General features: G+C 43.4%; 1 protein-coding gene across 10 annotated transcripts; it reads left to right on the forward strand.

Moving 5' to 3' along the window:
* Position 1: 1 nt before the first annotated feature.
* LOC139576052 (zinc finger protein 821-like) lies at positions 2 to 17,885 on the forward strand. 10 transcript variants are annotated; one of them, XM_071401678.1, is made up of 6 exons: positions 2 to 134; positions 10,080 to 10,199; positions 10,308 to 10,431; positions 11,168 to 11,266; positions 11,774 to 11,940; positions 12,701 to 17,885. In XM_071401678.1, exons 2-6 carry the CDS (start codon positions 10,162 to 10,164, stop codon positions 13,626 to 13,628), a joined length of 1,356 nt encoding a protein of 451 aa, XP_071257779.1. In that variant the 5' UTR covers positions 2 to 134; positions 10,080 to 10,161; the 3' UTR covers positions 13,629 to 17,885. The 10 variants fall into 10 exon arrangements, with proteins under 10 accessions (XP_071257779.1, XP_071257775.1, XP_071257776.1 ...); XM_071401674.1 differs by having other exon boundaries at positions 10,328 to 10,431; XM_071401675.1 differs by having other exon boundaries at positions 10,331 to 10,431.
* Positions 17,886 to 18,203: the final 318 nt, after the last annotated feature.

The raw sequence follows: 18,203 nt of genomic DNA on the forward strand, positions 1-18,203 counted from the left end.
TTTGTGGAATGAGAAAGAAACGAAGACCTCAAACAGGCGAGCGTGCAAATTATTTGCAGAACTCTCAATTGGCTAGCAAATCCACCAGCTTCGACACTGCTATGTGATATTTGATTGAGTAACATGGGTTGCTGGTATGTATGTAAGCATTACGGTAATACGAACATGTTTATTTAACCACTGCAATAATGCTATAGCTACTAGTAACTAGCTAAATAACCCCTTATAGCTAGCTAACATATGCATGCCCTTCTAGCTACACTTGTGAGCGGTTTAGAGATACTAATGCACGTTTCGAGTATTGTAATTATACCACAATCTGATTATGTTTATTGGCTGGTGTCCTACCTAGCTATGTAGCTATTTGATGTATCGTATTTAGATGTGTCCGAAATGTGCGGATGAGTAATAATGTGTCTATAAACGTCGTGCTGCGGTTCGCACACCTCACCTCGTGGCAATCAGTGATGACGTCAACCTGTAATGTTATGACATTTGTAATTTTGTGAGGTTTGTTGACTCCATCTAGTGTACTTTACAGACAATGCCGCACTAAGTTCAACCAGGACATGCGCTTCATAGCATCTTTATACTTTAAAAAATATATTATACATTTATTTCCGCCATCTGAAAATATACTGTATAGAAACAACTGGAGCGGTGTTTCAACCAGCGTCACCAGGTTTCGGACCAACAAGCACACTACTACATGTGCTATAAAGGTCCAGTACACTCCCATACTTGGAGGCACTATATTCCCCTTCTTCCGAAAGTATCCCATGCACAAACCAGAATGTGAACAGTGAAAACGTCCATTAAAGGCCAGAAAAACCATGGGTTTTCCACTGCTGGTACCAGTATGTGTTGCTGCCCTAATCCAACACCTAGCAACCTCATCAAAAGAGTCGGGACTACCACTCCGACTTCACTACACTGGTGTCAGAAATGGGATGGCCCCTGATTGTGCCTGTGCCCCAAGAGTGCAGGGAACTAGAGAAGTGCGAGCCGGACACCTCGAAGGAAGGTGGTAATGTGTAGCGACCTTAAGATTCTGATCTCTTAGTGTAAAAGCTAATGTGTTTAACAGTCGCAAACACCCGGCTTCAAACCCTGCCAGTTGTGACTTCCCTCTGATTTCTCCAAAATAAGAGCGACCAGCTGGAGCACGTTTTGAACCAGAAATGCTGTGGTTATGGGGTGAATCGAGTGCAGTACCACCTGTACCATAAAGGTCTAGACCTCTTGGTAGAGGCTGTAGTGTGCAACGTGCCACGTACAACAGGTAGGCTATGTGACTGTAATGTTGGAGAGCAGACTGAATTTTGCAACCATGTCATTGAATCAGTTGGTATAAATTGTTTTGTTACTTTTGGGGGGCTTTGTGAATATAGGCCTATTTCAAATTCACAATATTAAAATTGTCAGTGTGTTTTAAAATTACCTAACATACAGCCTAAAATCCTTAAAAAAGATGCAATATTTAAATATTATAATACATGAAATGAGGAGAGAAAGAAGTAGGCTCAATGTATTATTGTGTGCATTGTTGTCGGTAGTCCACTGCTCCTATGTCATCACAGGTTATCTACCCTCAAATGTTTTGAACATCCCACAATGCATTGCTGTGCGCATGTTGTGATCATAGATATCAGCTGTGCCTGTGGGATGAAAATTAAGACCATATCAAGGTCAGAGATGCAGTCCGAGATTGTTTGCTATGATGGATGACGAGGAGGAGACTTGGCTGACAATTGTGGCACGTATTGGGAGCATGGAGTGGCCAGAGATAGCCAGACTACTAAATTGGGCTAAGGAACAGAAGATGGGCTATCAGTGCATGTTCTGCAAGCAGCACTGCAGATGAAGCCATGGCATGAGCGTGGTGAACGGTTAGACGTGGTTATGGAGGAGGAAGAGCCGAGTGCAGTGGGAAGATGTGTGTTGAGGAAGAATGGCACCAAGTACAAACCGTATTCTGCTGTGTCTGATGGCTCAGAAAGTGAACCCAAGGATGAATTACCTGTGGTGGCATGTGAGGTGAAGACCTCCGATACTTGCTCCGATGGTCATGCAAAGGAAGATTCTGGCCCAGTGGGAGTGAGATTTTTGGAGAAAGTGGATCCTGCCTTTTGGCTGATCCATGTGTAGTCTCAGGCTGGGTAGAAAATAAGTTGGGTAATGTTAAATCGGTGAAGGTATTATCGGTGGGGAAAAACGGTCAATTGTGGGGGTGCCTGTGTTGCTGGGGATCAGAAGTGCCTGGTGCGAGAGAGACAGGCTGAAGTTTCCAGGGTCAAAGTAGAACAGAAGGTGTCACGCTGAGGCAGGGAAGAGAGTAGAGGATGATGGATCAAGGGTGAGTAGTAGGCTTAGGCCAATACAGAGTGATTTGAATTTGTGCTTCAGTAAGGTTGGCTTCTTAGCATTCATTGCCATGGTTATCAATTTGTACCGCAGAAATGGAATGTAAATCACAGAAGGTAGATGTTGTGGGGGCAGTACTTGGGTGTATAAGGTTTTACTGCGGAAGAGATACAAGGTGTGTTGAACCAGAGTCCGGTCCTCCCAGGCCGTCGGACTGGTGTAGGATCAGTTAGGGTCAAAGTAGTGGAATGAGGTGGTGATTATTATATATATATATTTTTTTAATTAAATAGGTGTAGGGTTAGTTGGTGGTGCAATTTTTTCTTCCCTTTCTCCCCTTTTTTTGTGTTACAAAAATTGACATGATGACCACACACTACCGCACAGTAGGTGGCAGCATGCACAAACAAAATGTGCGAACTTCATTATACCGAAGAAGAAGAAGCTGTGCCTGTGTATCGCTGCAGTGCATTGGCAAAGCGACAGCAACGCAGGATTGTAGCTGCTCGGGGCTGCTGAGCAAATACCATCTCAGGCCGGGTTGGATAGGACCCTATCGCAGTTTCTATCATTTGAAAATTATATATAGATCGACTGGAGAGTGTTTTAAATTTAAGTGGATCAGATTGTAACCAAGCCATTTGGGCTTATTTAAAAATTTTATATAGGCTATTTGTTTTGTATTCGTTTAAATGACCTCGACTCTCACCAATGGTGTAAGCTGTGTTCATCTCTACATGGGTAAACAATTTTGATCATCGGGTATTTTGTTATTTATTTAAAATCATTTTTTAAGTGATATTGTTGTACTCTCGAAAGGGAGTCCCTTTACGGAATACAGCTGGATTGCATAGGGGGATCTTCAAATCTGTCTGGGCTAGGAGGAGATTCGATTTTTGTCCAACCGGGAGTGGGGGATAATATGTCCAGGCGAAAACAGAACAACCCCTTCAAAGTTAATTGTAGGTATCTCAGGTATTGTAAATGCCATTTTTACTTGTTGAAAAGTAGTGAGGAGGATCATTTCCATCCCTCTAACTAGACGATTGTTTTCGCCACCGTTGCAATTGTGAACTGTAAGACAATGTGTCAATCACCATCGTTGATACAAGCGCCTGATACAATGTTTTAGTTCAACCTATGTGGCGCGTAGACGTCAACATTTTTATAATTTTGATGATACATTGAATCAACGCGCATGACACCGACGACTGTCTGTATCTTCGAACCAAAAAAATGATCATGAACCATTATTAGGCTACTAATACTATGATATTAATATTTGTATGGAGATGACAACCTCACAATTGCATGCGCAGGTCGTTTTCTCTGAGGGAAACTATTCAGATAGTTATTTCCATGTGTTTACCGGCGCTTATATTGGTGGTTTTTAATTACATTCTTTGTTTGAGGCAACATGAAAACCTGCTGTGGCATGCTTTTTTCAACTCTTGTTTTGAGAGTACGATATAGCCTACCAATGTAAATGAAAATAAATAATGTTAGTCTTGAGATTAGGACAGATTTCACCCTTCTTGGTCTCGGAATCCATTTAAGATGTTGTCCCTCATATAATGTCAGTTTAAACTAGGTACAACATGCTTTTGCGTTGACTGTACTTTCTGTTTCTCTGGATAAGCTCTCACATTGACATCTCAGATTCAGATACAGAACCAGTACAGCCAGTGGAGAATAGCAATGTCGGGTCATACTACTAGCATTGTCAATGCCTGGGGCCAAAATAAGAGACCATATATATATATATATTTTAAATGGAAAGGTGCACTGCTTGGTTTCTGTAATCAGAGCCCAATAAAACACGTTTCGTTAATCTATTTTTACGTTTCTGTTCCATGAGTGCTGTTGTGTCTCTGTCATAGTCACCATCTTAGGGGAGGGTGTTTTTAAGTGTCACTGACTACTTTGGCTATCTGCAAGAAACATTCCTCCAATTCCAATGGGAGACTACTCCAGAGCAGGTATAGTCTAGGTACTACAGGTTTGGTAGCTGTGTAGTTGCCTGACAAATATTTCTACTGATGGTGATGTCCTTTTCCTATGCATGCTAAAAGGTCAAACTGAGTGCATGATGAATTGGCCTGCTGATCCTTCACAGTGTAGGGTACTGGATGCCTGAAGACGCATAAGTCCACCCAAGGGGATCGAACCCAACAATACAGTGAGGTGACCATGTAGCCTTTAGGGTCCTTTTCTAAACATAGGCGAGGCTAGTTTGTTTAAATATTGTTCTAATGGCCTCAATAATCCCTATATGCTAACAACATCTGTAAGGGGAAACAGTAACACAGTAAGGATGCATGATGTGCTGATAGACGTATTGGTCCATAGAAGTCTGTTGTTCAAACACAGTATAGTAAAACAACAACATACATTAGCAATCTTAAGGCGTTTTTTTGGGGGCTTCTAAAGTGACGTCTCCAAGCTTCACGTACTACGTCTGACTGATAGTTATGAAATAACAACAGTCTTTTTTTATTACCCTCAGAATGAACAAGACTTTTGCACTTTCCTATGACCACATACAGTTGGTCCAAGATAAATTCACACACACACATACCACATAGGTTATAAAATGATAATAGGCCATTTTGTTAACCCACCATCTAATTAAATATTATAATAATCCTTAAAAGTGGTGTGTGTGTGTCCTGAACTGATGTGAAATGTCCCTCAATGTAGAGCAAACATTACCAGCATGGGAAAACTAATCAGCTAGCCTGTCTGAGCCAATCATGGCTGGGGTAGAGGGAAGGCATAACAGGGGAAACAGCAGCTCTGTTAGAAGTCTCATTAGCCCTGAAAGGGTTTGTGACGATAAACAGGTCTGTTTTGATAGCATGCGTTCAGGTTGTATCAGAATAGTCTTCATTGTGGATCTATAATGTATCATCTTCACAACACACATGCTTGAGGAAGCCATACAGATGGGTCATTTTGTGTTGATTTGTCTGAGCAGAGTTGGGTCATTTCAGACACTTCACTGGGGAGGAGGGCTCCACAGAGAGGGAGGGATTCTGGAGAAAAGGGGTGATGGCGGTTTCCTCCGTCTTGCCTTAATTAAATACCAGGCCGCCAATTAGGCGAAGTGAGAAATGATCTGGGAGTCTGGGATTATCTGATGTCTGTGTTTCACCATTCCCATGGTCCTGAACACCACAGTGCCTGTACATGGATGGAAGGCAGGGGCCCCAGCACTTCCTAGAGATTCAGACAGTATTTTGTGTGTGTGTGTGTGTGTGTGGCATCTGTCTGTGTGTGTTGGAGCAGAGGGTGGGTAAAAAAGAGGGGAGCTTGAATTCAACAGGAGCCCCATTGCTTAGTGTTTGAGTAGAGTTTTGGCATTCTCTCTTTTGTCTGTTTTGTTTTGTCCCCCTTTCCTCCTCCTCTCTCCCTCTGTGTCTGTTGGCTGATGAGTTTGTCTTTGTCTGGATTCAGTCAGACACTGCGTCACCTCCTGCCTACAGACACGCAGACTCAGAGATAACATCAGAGTGGCAGAGACATGGGGAGGGAGGGCGGGTGGGAGAAGAGAGACAGATGTACAGACAGAGCCTAGCAGTGGGGGATGGGTAGCTCTCACATCAATCATTGGCTGTGTGCCGTGGAGCCAGTCTGTAGCAGTTCATAGTTCAACAATCAGACCCACTCTACCAATGCTAATGAGTGCCTGGATCACTATGGGAAATGTGCCCAAACTATTTTCACATACTATACTCCGCTAAAAAGTTAATGCAGGAATGACAGCCCTGTGAAGATTAGAGGGGAGGTTTTTTTTAATGATAGATTTTATTCCTCAACCCTCTCGCACACAGACCATGCTCCTCAGTGGTGTGTTACTCCAGGATTAGAACAGAGGCTGTAATTACCTCTGCCAGCCTCAGGTAACTGAGTGGAAAGACTGGGCAGGAAGGGGAGGGGCAATTCATTGCATTCAGAAGCAGAAGGTGATAACTGGAGGGCTATGGAACCTAAACTGTTGCAGTTTAAATATATTTTTTCCCTTCGAGAGATATTAAAATGATCAAAATAAAACCTCCCGTTAACGTTTACTGATGACAGGAATGAGTGTACAGTCACTAACAACTGGAGATGTCCTGTGCTCCCATTCCAACCGTGTCAAGCTTGGGTGTAGATCGGAGGGGAATTGGGATACTAATGCAATGAGCAGAGATGCTGTAAAATGCTGAGCGCCATGTGAGGGGTTTAAGCAGATACATATGGGCTCCTTGGTATGAGGCATTGGCCTCCCCCTCAGAGCTGCTGGTATGGATATAGAACAGTCAGAGCTGCGTATGAGCAGGGAGGACAGAGGGTGAGCCAGGCTGTGCAGTATGTGGGTGGTACTGAGAGCGGGAGAAACACTGCCTTGCAGGCTGCTAGTGGAAAGGAGTGCAGGCTGCTTCCCCCTGGGACTGCAGCATGCCTGGATAAGCGTGTATGTTCATTCTGCTTCTGTGAAAATTGGGGGTCTGGTTGTGTGTGAGTACATGTGTCAATGTGCGCTTCTGCCATGTGTTGATGCAGCATTATATTGGCATGTCAGTGAATATGAAAGCATCCATGTCAACTGCATATAGGCTAGGTGAATGATTGTGTTTAAAGGTTTAGGCCTTTCATGTATTCTATGTTGTGTTTGTATAACCGTCTTGTGCTAGTGTATTATAGCAGCTATGATGGGTTTATGTGTGTAGCTACGACTCCTTTAATGCTGGATAGGCTTGCTATTCTAATCTGAAGCACTTTCTTCAGTATGCTAAGTGTGGTAGATTGCTTGGATTTTGTGGCTAGCCAGCACCTACACCAGGTAACTGAAGTGCAGGCTACACACCAGGCTCTCTGGTGTTTATGCCCTACATGTTAAATATTACAGGTCTGTGCTCTAGAAATGTCTTCCCCTGACTTCATGATCACGCTCCGCCATGCACTACTGACCTGTCAATCTTCTGTTCCAGGGCTGTCATTCCTATGCCTAGCACGTTTTACCTCCAAGGCTTTGTCTACTGGCTGTATTTTCCTGCATTGTCTTGTAATATATCAACTGTCTTTTTATACACACCTGACTCAAATTAATATATATATTTTTTTAATGTCATTGAGGATTGCCTCAATCAAGATTACGATGGGAAAGTGACCGCCCATTTTGCCTCGATCTTCCGGTTTTTGAATGGGCTTTAAGATTATACAACCAAATTCCCAAATGCTGTCATTTAAGATATACAATTATATTCTTATTTGTGTATTAATTTACTTCTACCTGACCTTTTAAGATGTTCAATTGCATCCTGTTTGCGTGTGTGTGTTGCGTTTCAAGAACATAAGAAAAACTAAAGTCGACATGTAGTGGTCACACTTTCCCATCCTAGCCACTCTAGCCACTCTTATTTTTGAACGTTGCTATGGGCACAGCCAAACAACGGAAGTGATGGATTCGACTTCCGCTTTACTTCCCTACTGCAGCTCGCCGGTGGCAAATTTGCCAATGTCAATTATTTGAAGGAGACATTTTATAGTGTACAGTATAAAAGTTAAGTAAACGAGTATGTAAGTGTAATTTTACATGGATTTCATCCACGTTCTCCATTAGCTAGACCTACTAGGCTAGTTCTGTTGTGATAATAACGTTAGTTGTGTTGTCAGAGTTAAGGGCCAGGCACCAAGCCAATAACTATAAAGATAAACTATAGGCTACATAACTATAACACGTTGGTGAGCATCCACACTAGAGGAAAGTTCTTATTGTTCTGAAGTCCTACACCTGTCAATCAACTGATCAACGCATCCTACTGCACGCTGTCTATTAATAAGGTGACCATGAGTTCTCTAACCACAGATACTGGTTCAGACCAGTGCTTTCAGGGTGTGTTCATTGTCATAGTGACAACTGCAAATAATATGTCAATGTAGGCCTAATGTAAAACAATATAATAACTCCTACTGTATTTAAATGTAGCATTTCAACAACAAACGCCATATTGCCTGCATATCTATTACACCATTGCTCAAGTGGTTTGCAAGTGACTTCCATTTTTCTAATGTTTGTCAGTTTCTTTGGGTCTTATTTTTCACTGTGCTCATCTCTCTGTCCTGTGCAACTATTTGCAATGCAACAGTGTTATCATAATAAGTGGCCAAAAGTAATCACACCAATGCACTTTCTCTCCTCAACAATCCGCAGGTACTGCAGGATTTTGTTCCAACTAGGCACCACACCTGACCAGCTGAGCTAATTGATCAGTTCAATGTTTGTCTAAATTCAACACACCTGATCCTCCAGGTCAATTAAATAATAAACATGAAGTGCCTGCGGCACTCCAGGACCAGTGTTGTCTACCCCTGCTATAGCCTGTTGTGAATGGGAACAGCTGGAAAGAGAGGCTGGTAATGTGTAGCTGACGTAACTTCGGCGGAAGTCGTGACAGTAATAAGCTAAATATTAGCTAGATATTAGCTAGATATTAGTGCTATAAGCTAAATATTTACCAGTCAAAGTGCAAGAAAAAAAGTTTTACTGTTATCATTTGAGTGCACAGTTATTGTCCATGTGATGTAGGCTAATTTGAATAACACCTCAAACGTCCGATTTTGTAAAAAGATAACTGCATATGGTTATGCCTGGTTATGCAACCATTTGGATCAGTTTGGGACTATTCTCAACAGTTAAGAAGGTCCAGAAAGGTACATAAGCAGGCCACTCGTGTGTTCTGTCAGGATGTAGCCCAGTGTTAAGATAGGCCTACTATAGGAAAATATGGGCTTCTCCTTTCCAACTCCCTGCCCGTTCTTAATGCTGTAGCCTATTTTACATTCCGCAAGCATGCATCTCTCTAATAGGCTATTAGTAGGCTAAAGAAAATAAGTTGAAATAAGTGTCCAACAAGCTTTTGTAGTATGGCTCTTTCTGGGACCCCACAAGATTTAAGAGGAAGAGACCCCAGGTGCGTAATTGCGCAACAGACAGACAGTCTACATCCCATGCCTGTCTCCTAAATTAGAAACGTATGCATATTAACCCGTAATTCATAAGCTCAATGTTAGGCTTAATACTGCAGTGAATATATACAGTCAATTTACAAAAGGAAAAACAAGTTTATCAGATAAGGAAATCATAGGTAGTCTACACTGTGCTATTGAGGCTGCGCTGAGTGCTTTCCCTCCCAGTCCTCTGGTACCAGCTGGAAAAGCTACCCTATTTGTTTTTTTTTAGGGACAATAAATGTATCCTACCTAGGCTTCAACAACACAATGTAATGAAGAATTGTATTGTTTTCAATTGAGTACATAACCTCTAGTCTAGGCTGTAGGCTATTCACTGTAGTTTGTCATTTGAGTAATGCTCAAAAGCCTAGCGTTTTTAATGTTAATTTAGAAATGGCTGCATCTAGCTTGCCTGATTGGCAACCATTTGGATCAGTTATGGGTTTTTACTCAGCTGTTAGCCTACAAGGTCCAGGCACATTAGCAGGCCAGTAATATGGTGTATTTCGTTCAGGATTTATCAGCGAAAAGAAACGTGCTAATGCAGGGATTTCTAGTGGCTCGAATATGAATTATGATAAGGAAGTTGTATCTGTAGTTTCTGCATTTGGCTTCCGTGTTTTAAGTGTTTGAAAATCAGGTGGATTTGCCTAGAGTTAAATTGGGCCACCCCTCCCTCGGATGGTCTTATCATCTCCCTGTGACTCCTCTGTTCACAGGGCCCTTCCACAGCACCGGCTTTGCAGGCCCCCTCCACACTATTAACATGGATGGCAGGGACGATTTCATTGAGGACACCGAATGCCACAGCAACAATTCCCAACAGGACAGCATTTCAGGTAGGCATTTAGGGCATTTCCCTGACCCTAATGTGACATACTCTCTGTAGGGGGTGTCGTGAGAGAATATGACTAGCTCTGTGTTCTGTTGTCTGTCTATATTGATAGGGCTGTGTTTGCCTCCATAGAAGACAGTGATAGCGACCTGGACAACCACGACTCATCCTCCAACACCTCAGCTGACGACCACATGACCTCCACCAAGAGAACACACCACAGGGGAGTTAAAGAAGTGAGTGTCACTGTCAGGGTTACCCATGGAGGGGTGTTCTCTCCTCCTAGCACTGTGTGGTCACTGAGTGCGGGCCTGCCTGGTTGCTGATTCACACATGCACTTCCTTCCTGATTTGTGTTCTACAGATCTCAGGGTCATCTGGCCTTCTAGACTTATGTGGAAAGGTTATTGCCCCACCCCGCACTGTCCATTTCCAGAATTATGTTATTCAATAATCCTACAGAAAGAGATGCAGCACAAGAATACGTCTGAATACATTGTGTTTGTAAATTGTAAACTGGCGATTCACAGAATATCCTCACACTTTCAGACCCCAGAAACAGAAAGCATCTCAGGTTGTGTGGTGTGATTCACAACCACGGCAGAGTCATACAGTGTGTCATAGTGACAGTCAATTAGTCACTGGGGGCCTGAGGGTAATTCTCTCTCATACTCTCAACCACACACACACAGAACCTTATGACCTACCACTCAGGATTCTTGCTCCCAGGACCAGCCATAGAGGTACTGTAGAGAGGATGAGCATATCCACCCTTTAGATGTACACATTAAATCCTCTTCTAATATTTACCCTACATTCTCAGTGTAGGCAGAACCACCATTACATAACTTACTGTATTATTACACAATCGTTAGCATACATATTACGGATGAAGCAGATCTGTATGGTAGCTCCACATAGCATCCACAGTATCTGGGTGTATAGTAGTACTGATGCCTCTGTGTTTCTCAGGAGAGCGAGGAGGGGGCCGACCTGATGAACAGCTGTGTGTGTCCTCTGTGCACCCTGGAGTTCAGCAGCCCCGAGCAGCTCATCACACACGTCTACCAGGTGAGGACAGTACAGTACCAGACAGCCCACCATGGCACCAAGTATTCAGATGGGGCCAAAGCCTCCTTAGCTTCAGCGGTTGGATCAGGGGGATAATGGGCTAGGGGTAGATAATTACCTTTAAACCTCCTATGAGCTACTGTCATCACTACCCTAAAGAGGGAAGGATAATTATGATCCAGTCATGTGATCAGTCTCTGGGTTATGTGTCAAACCTAAGGTTTGGATGTTTCAACTTGTTTTAAGTTATCAGTGTCTAACTGAGCCAGAATTACACGTTTACCACCAAACCACTTCCTCCTTCCATTCGTGTTCTTTCTCACATGATGGTGGAGTGTTAACCACATACGTTTATGCCACAATTTGTAGATATGTGTATTCTCAGATATGCACTGTTGGGGTTTGTCCTCACTTTTAGGTTGCTTATAAAATACACTGACAAACAAAGAGAACCATTGTGCTTTACCTAATTAAATAACTATAACTCTGTCTGTCTGTGTGGAGCAGCACACATCGTTGATGGGCAGCAGTAAGAACTACGTGTGCCCAGTGTGTGGGCGCACGCTCAGCTCGCCAGGCTCCCTGGGGCGCCACCTTCTCATCCACTCTGAGGACCGCCTTTCCAACTGTGCTGTGTGTGGGACACGCTTCACCGACACCAACAACTTCAACAGGTCTGTGCCTCCTCCACCACTGTAACTGACAATTAACCTGTAAGTCTATGTCGTTGTTTTTTGTTTTGTTTTTTTGTTTACGTGTTTGCTATGCAGGGGAAATGATAAGACAAGCGGAACTATGTGACTAAGAACTGTTGTAACGGGGATTATTATCGTAGCAACACACCGTTGGAGTGAAGGCAATCCCAAGTTTTCATGTCTTCGGGTATAGTTCGTAAAGGTTGAATTGTGTATGTTAGGAACGTTATAATAATTAAGGATGAAGCGTGAATTCATGCCAGGAATAATAAGTGTGAAGTTTTTGATTTCCTCCCTTCTGTATTAAGCAGCCAATGAGGTATTTTTCCTTTATTCATGTGTTTAATCTGATACTGTTATAGCTCCGGCTAAACTGTTTATGTATGTAAGCACGTCAGAGTTATATAAAGCTAATAAGTCACTCGTAAGACAAGAAAGTTGTAAGAGTGTGCTTAACCCTATTTTCATTTATTTTATAGTTCTCACGGAAGGTGATAATTCTAAAACTACAGAATAAAGCCGCCAGTTAAGATCAAGGAACGGTTGTGCTCGTGGTTACTGGAGGGAGCTACAACCACTACTACCTCATTTCAGTCCGATACCCTAGTATAGTGCTTCAGCCTTTCACACAGACAATGACATGGGTTATCTACAGAGTTTAGAGAGTTAGGCTGTCTGTCTGAGCTAGCCTGTAACAGCTCTGTCCTGTAACTACTCACATCTCTGCCCCCCTACACAGGGAGAAGCTCAGAGAGGTCCTGAACACAGGCAGCAGTATGGAATGCAGCAGCGGAGATGAGAACTGTTCCATGTCCCGGTCTCTCTCCAGCAGCCCCATGGGCAACCCCGGTCATGGCCTGGGACACGGCCACGGGCCCGGCCACAACCAAGGACACAACCCTGGCCGTGGCACAGGCCACATCCCGGGACACAGCCACGGCCCGGCATACAACCCCGGCCACAACCAAGGACATGGGCATGGCCCAGGACACAACCATGGCCAAGGTCTCGGACACCTCCCAGGCCACCCACTCCCCTCACTGCACCACAGCCTCCTCTCTTCACCCCCCTCCTTCCCTGACGCCCTCAGCCCCTCACCAGGCCTACCCCTGCTGCCAGACATCCTGAGCCCCATGCCTGTGCACCCGGCCGGAGTGCTGCTGGTGTGCAACAGCTGTGTGGCCTACCAGCAGCTGGTGGACGCCCAGTCTCCCATGAGGAAGTGGGCCATGCGCAGGAAGAACGAGCCGGTGGAGGCACGCATGCACCGTCTAGAGCGCGAGCGCTCCGCCAAGAAGACCAAGCGGGAGCACGAGTCGCCCGAGGAGCGGGAGCTGCGACGGCTTCGGGACCGCGAAGCCAAGCGGATGCAGAGGCTGCAGGAGACAGAGGAGCAACGGACACGGAGGCTTCTGCGCGACAGGGAGGCCATGCGGATGAAGAGGGCCAACGAGACGCCAGATAAGAGGCAGACCAGGCTGATCCGTGAGAGAGAGGCCAAGAGACTGAAACGGCGGCTAGAGAAGATTGACCCCTCCCTGAGAGGTCAGATAGAGCATGATCCAGCTGCTATGGCTGCCCTGACGGCAGACATGAGCCTGTTCCAGTTCCCCTGCCCCATGCCTGTCCCCTCTCTGGACAACAGCCTCTTCATGAAGCTGCCCTAGCAGGACCAGGTCACTGGGGGCAGCACACTGGGCCACTAACAGTTACAATGACCTCTCCACTACGCCTATGGGTTGAGAAGGCCACAGATGGAACCATTCCATGCTGGTTGAAATTCCAGCAGCTTCTGTGTCCAACAACTTGATACCCGAACTCCTGTGTCAACAAATAACATTAATTTATTACAGACTAGCAGGAAATAAGAGCAGATTCAAGAATGTTTCACTAAATGGTAGGTATTGATAAAGCATGTTGTAAAGAGATTTGATCTGTTTTGGGGGCTAGCAGACTTTGACTTACCAGCCCATTGTGACAGGAGCAGTTACACCCTTCCATATTTTGCACATGGACCTTCAGTGGTGGGAATGAGTCACATAGCCAATAGCTCTCTCCCTCGCCTCTGGTCCCTTCTGCTAGCCCAGTCGCTGGAGTTTACCGGTAGCTACACCTCTCTCACGCTGCCAACGTGGGTCTCTGCTCTGGCTAGCTCATATCCACCCAATCAACTACCTCAGTAAGGGCTGAGGCCGAGCCCTCTGGTCTACGTTCTGACTCCAAGCTTCTTTACACGTACACTACAGAAGAGAATGCGGGTTGTTTCCTTAGTTTGAGGGTGTGTTTATATCTTTAGGACGTATTCACAGCTCACCGGGAGAATATTCAACAGAACATTCAGTAAGACATAGTCCGAAATGTACGGTATAAAACGGGAACGATAGAAAACGAGCCTGTCGTATACATCACATTTCTATCCGCTATGCTCTGAATATGCTGTACTATTTAATGAGCCCTGTTTTGAGCAACATTATCCTCCATTCCAGCACATTCTCTTCAACTCAAAATATACTGCCACTACTGTAGGTCTCTTTGCCTTTTATTAGTCACATTGACCTTCCTCAATCTGTTTTTCCCTCGTACCTTCAACACTCATAACCTTTGCCAAGTAGTTGGTAATAATTTCCTTTTTACTTTATGTATCTTCTGTTGCATTGACATTTTTGGCTCATCAAACCACAATCTTTGCTGCTGTTACTGTTCTGTACATGTTAGTTACCTCTAGGACATTTAGGACTCAACATGTGAACTGAGAGTGCTAATTTACTAGCATTTTTCTAAATGCCCCAAATTGTCATATTTCCTTCCTCACCTAACCAACGTATTGAAATATGCTCATACAGTTGAAGTCGGAAATTTACATACACTTAGGTTGGAGTCATTACAACTAGTTTTTCAACCACTCCACAAATTACTTGTTAACAAACTATAGTTCTGGCAAGTCAGTTAGGACATCTACTTTGTTCATGACACAAGTCATTTTTCCAACAATTGTTTACAGACAGATTATTTCACTTATAATTCACTGTATCACAATTCCAGTGGGTCAGAAGTTTACATACACTAAGTTGACTGTGCCTTTAAACGGCTTGGAAAATTCCAGAAAATTATGTCATGGTTTTAGACGCTTCTGATAGACTAATTTACATAATTTGAGACAATTGGAGGTGTACCTGTGGATGGATTTCAAGGCCTACCTTCAAACGCAGTGCCTCTTTGCTTGACATCATTGGGAAATCGGCCAAGACCTCAGAATTTTTTTTCTCGCAAGTCTGGTTCATCCTTGGGAGCAATTTCCAAACACATGAAGGTACCACATTCATCTATACAAACAATAGTACACCAGTATAAACACCATGGGGCCACGCAGCCGTCATACCGTTCAGGAAGGAGACACTTTCTGTCTCCTAGAGATGAACGTACTTTGGTGCGAAAAGTGCAAATCAATCCCAGAACAACAGCAAAGGACTTTGTGAAGATGCTGGAGGAAACGGGTACAAAAGTATCTATATCGACAGTAAAACAAGTCCTATATCGACATAACCTAAAAGGCCGCTCAGCAAGGAAGAAGCCACTGCTCCAAAACCGCCATAAAAAAGCCACACTACGGTTTGCAACTGCACATGGGGACAAAGATCATACTTTTTGGAGAAATGTCCTCTGGTCTGATGAAACAAAAATAGAACTGTTTGGCCATAATGACCATTGTTATGTTTGGAGGAAAAAGGGGGAGTCTTGCAAGCTGAAGAACTCCATCCCAACCGTGAAGCATGGGGGTGGCAGCATCATGCTGTGAGGGTGCTTTGCTGCAGGAGGGACTGGTGCACTTCACAAAATAGATGGCATCATGAGGCAGGAAAATTATGTGGATATATTGAAGCAACATCTCAAGACATCAGTCAGGAAGTTAAAGCTTGGTCGCAAATGGGTCTTCCAAATGGACAATGACCCCAAGCATACTTCCAAAGTTGTGGCAAAATGGCTTAAGGACAACAAAGTCAAGGTATTGGAGTGGCCATCACAAAGCCCTGACCTCAATCCTATAGAAAATTTGTGGGCAGAACTGAAGAAGCGTGTGCGAGCAAGGAGGCCTACAAACCTGACTCAGTTACACCAGCTCTGTCAGGAAGAAATGGGCCAAAATTCACCCAACTTATTGTGGGAAGCTTGTGGAAGGCTACCCGAAACATTTGACCCAAGTTAAACAATTAAGGCAATGCTACCAAATACTATTTGAGTGCATGTAAACGTCTAACCCACTGGGAATGTGATGAAAGAAATAAAAGCTGAAATAAATAATTCCCTCTATTATTCTGACATTTCACATTAAAATAAATTGGTGATCCTAACTGACCTAAGACAGGGAATTTTTACGAGGATTAAATGTCAGGAATTGTGAAAACTGAGTTTAAATGTATTTGGCTAAGGTGTATGTAAATTTCCGACATAAACTGCTTGTGTCAGGGTAAAAGCTATATTTTGAATAACTAATCTTTGCATTTTTCCAGTGATCTCACTTTGCAGAGTTCCACTCTCCAATGAGCATGTTCTAGACTCATTATTAAACCCGTTGACCCTCGACCAGTTGGGAGAGATCTCTGGTCTTATGTTTCATTGACCTCATTCCAATTGATATTTATGCAACATGTGAATATATATTTTGTTGAAAAAAATTTGGGGATATTTTTTTTGTTTGGTATAGATAGATGAATAGATGAAAGTACACAATTTGCCATGTTTGGTTCTATACTGTATGTATTTGTTTTTTCCTTCTCTTTGGTCATATGTTCTCAATTTCTTGCCACAAAGGTTACCTCCGATACGCAATGTTTCACAACTGAGCTCTGCAGACACATATTGACAATGTTACAGTACATGATTCATTTTCTGGAGTATTCCTTAAGATGGGAACTAAGACCGGTTCTCAGTTTGAGCCACTACCAGGCTAAAGCCCACAACAGAATAGCATCCCGCTCAACAGGGAAAAGCTATTATATTCTAATTGTCCTTAAGAGTGTAGGAGCGGTTCAAACCTCTATGCAACAGTGCTGTTTATTCCAAGGGAAATTTGACTATTAAAACTATGCAGAGTGCAGGAAAAAACAAATGGACTCAAATGTATGGAATTGTGCAACTCAGGCGATGCAACTCAGTGAGGCCTCTTTGGCCATAGATTCAGCGCCCTGGTCCATGAACTTCTTTTCAGCAGGGTCATATCACTATCCTAATTTAAGATACACAGAGAGCAGAGCTATGCTCACGACAATGTTGTCACACACGGTCATTATCTTTGCTACAAAATCTGTACCAACATTCCTGCCAAGTACTGAACGTATGGACACCTTTTCAATAATGAATACTGGGTATTCTGACTGATTTGAACTGGCAGCTGATATCATCCTCACACAGTGGAATAATGCAATGGAAAATGTGGAGTACGCTCTTCTCTGACATTAAAATACTACAAAAGGAAATTGTATCAACAGTTTCCCAGGTTCTGTTTGTGCTTTTGAACAGCACTGTCTAAAGCTCTGCCTAGCGTGACAGTGGATTAGGTTAACACTGCATGTCGTGAAACTGCATTTGTCCTAGAATGGTTCAATATGAGCTTGTATTCTACTGTTATTCTATGCCTGCCTGTTTTTGTTCAATTTAATTGAAAGATGTTCTTTGAACTTTGGCCTTTTTACTAGTCTATCAGGATATTCTCTTGATGTCCATGTTTACAAAGGAAATCCTTTTAAGAAGGCCAAAATCAATGAGGGTAAACAAAAGTGAAAAACAGAACACTTTATGCTCGTTCTGTTGTCACTGCTCAGAACGGTACTTTTACGGCAGCCGTTCTGCTACTGGATTAACAGATGTACAGATCATGTTGAAAGCAGGAATAGAATGTGGAAATAAACATTGACTTTGACACCTGCGCTGTGTAGTAATCTGTCTCTTCTCTTTCAGTTCACCCTACACACCAGTCAGCAAATAAACCATGCCACTCAAATGGACTGGCTCTCTCCAGGCCACAATGGCCTCTCTATTCATGGCAGACACAGTGTCATAAACCTCTATAACACTACACAGAGTAATGCTAACTCTGGGGTGTGAACAGAGCAGGAACATGGAATGAAAATATCACTGGTGTACTGTAGTTAAACAACTCTATAGTTCATTCAGACATGATCCTGAAACTCAAGTTTGACCTCTGTGGTAATTAAATCATTGATAACCCAAAGCTGCAGATGAGA

This window comes from Salvelinus alpinus, chromosome 5 (genome assembly GCF_045679555.1).
Source record: "Salvelinus alpinus chromosome 5, SLU_Salpinus.1, whole genome shotgun sequence".
In the NCBI taxonomy this organism is placed as follows: domain Eukaryota; kingdom Metazoa; phylum Chordata; class Actinopteri; order Salmoniformes; family Salmonidae; genus Salvelinus; species Salvelinus alpinus.

Bases quoted from the DNA above. Each gene is read 5' to 3' on its own strand.
- LOC139576052 (XM_071401669.1), top strand. From the start codon at position 3,057: ATGACCTCGACTCTCACCAATGGTGTAAGCTGTGTTCATCTCTACATG. The intron at 10,200-10,327 runs GTAGGCATTTAG...TTGCCTCCATAG, and splicing joins CCAACAGGACAGCATTTCAG to AAGACAGTGATAGCGACCTG. The intron at 10,432-11,167 runs GTGAGTGTCACT...TGTGTTTCTCAG, and splicing joins ACCACAGGGGAGTTAAAGAA to GAGAGCGAGGAGGGGGCCGA.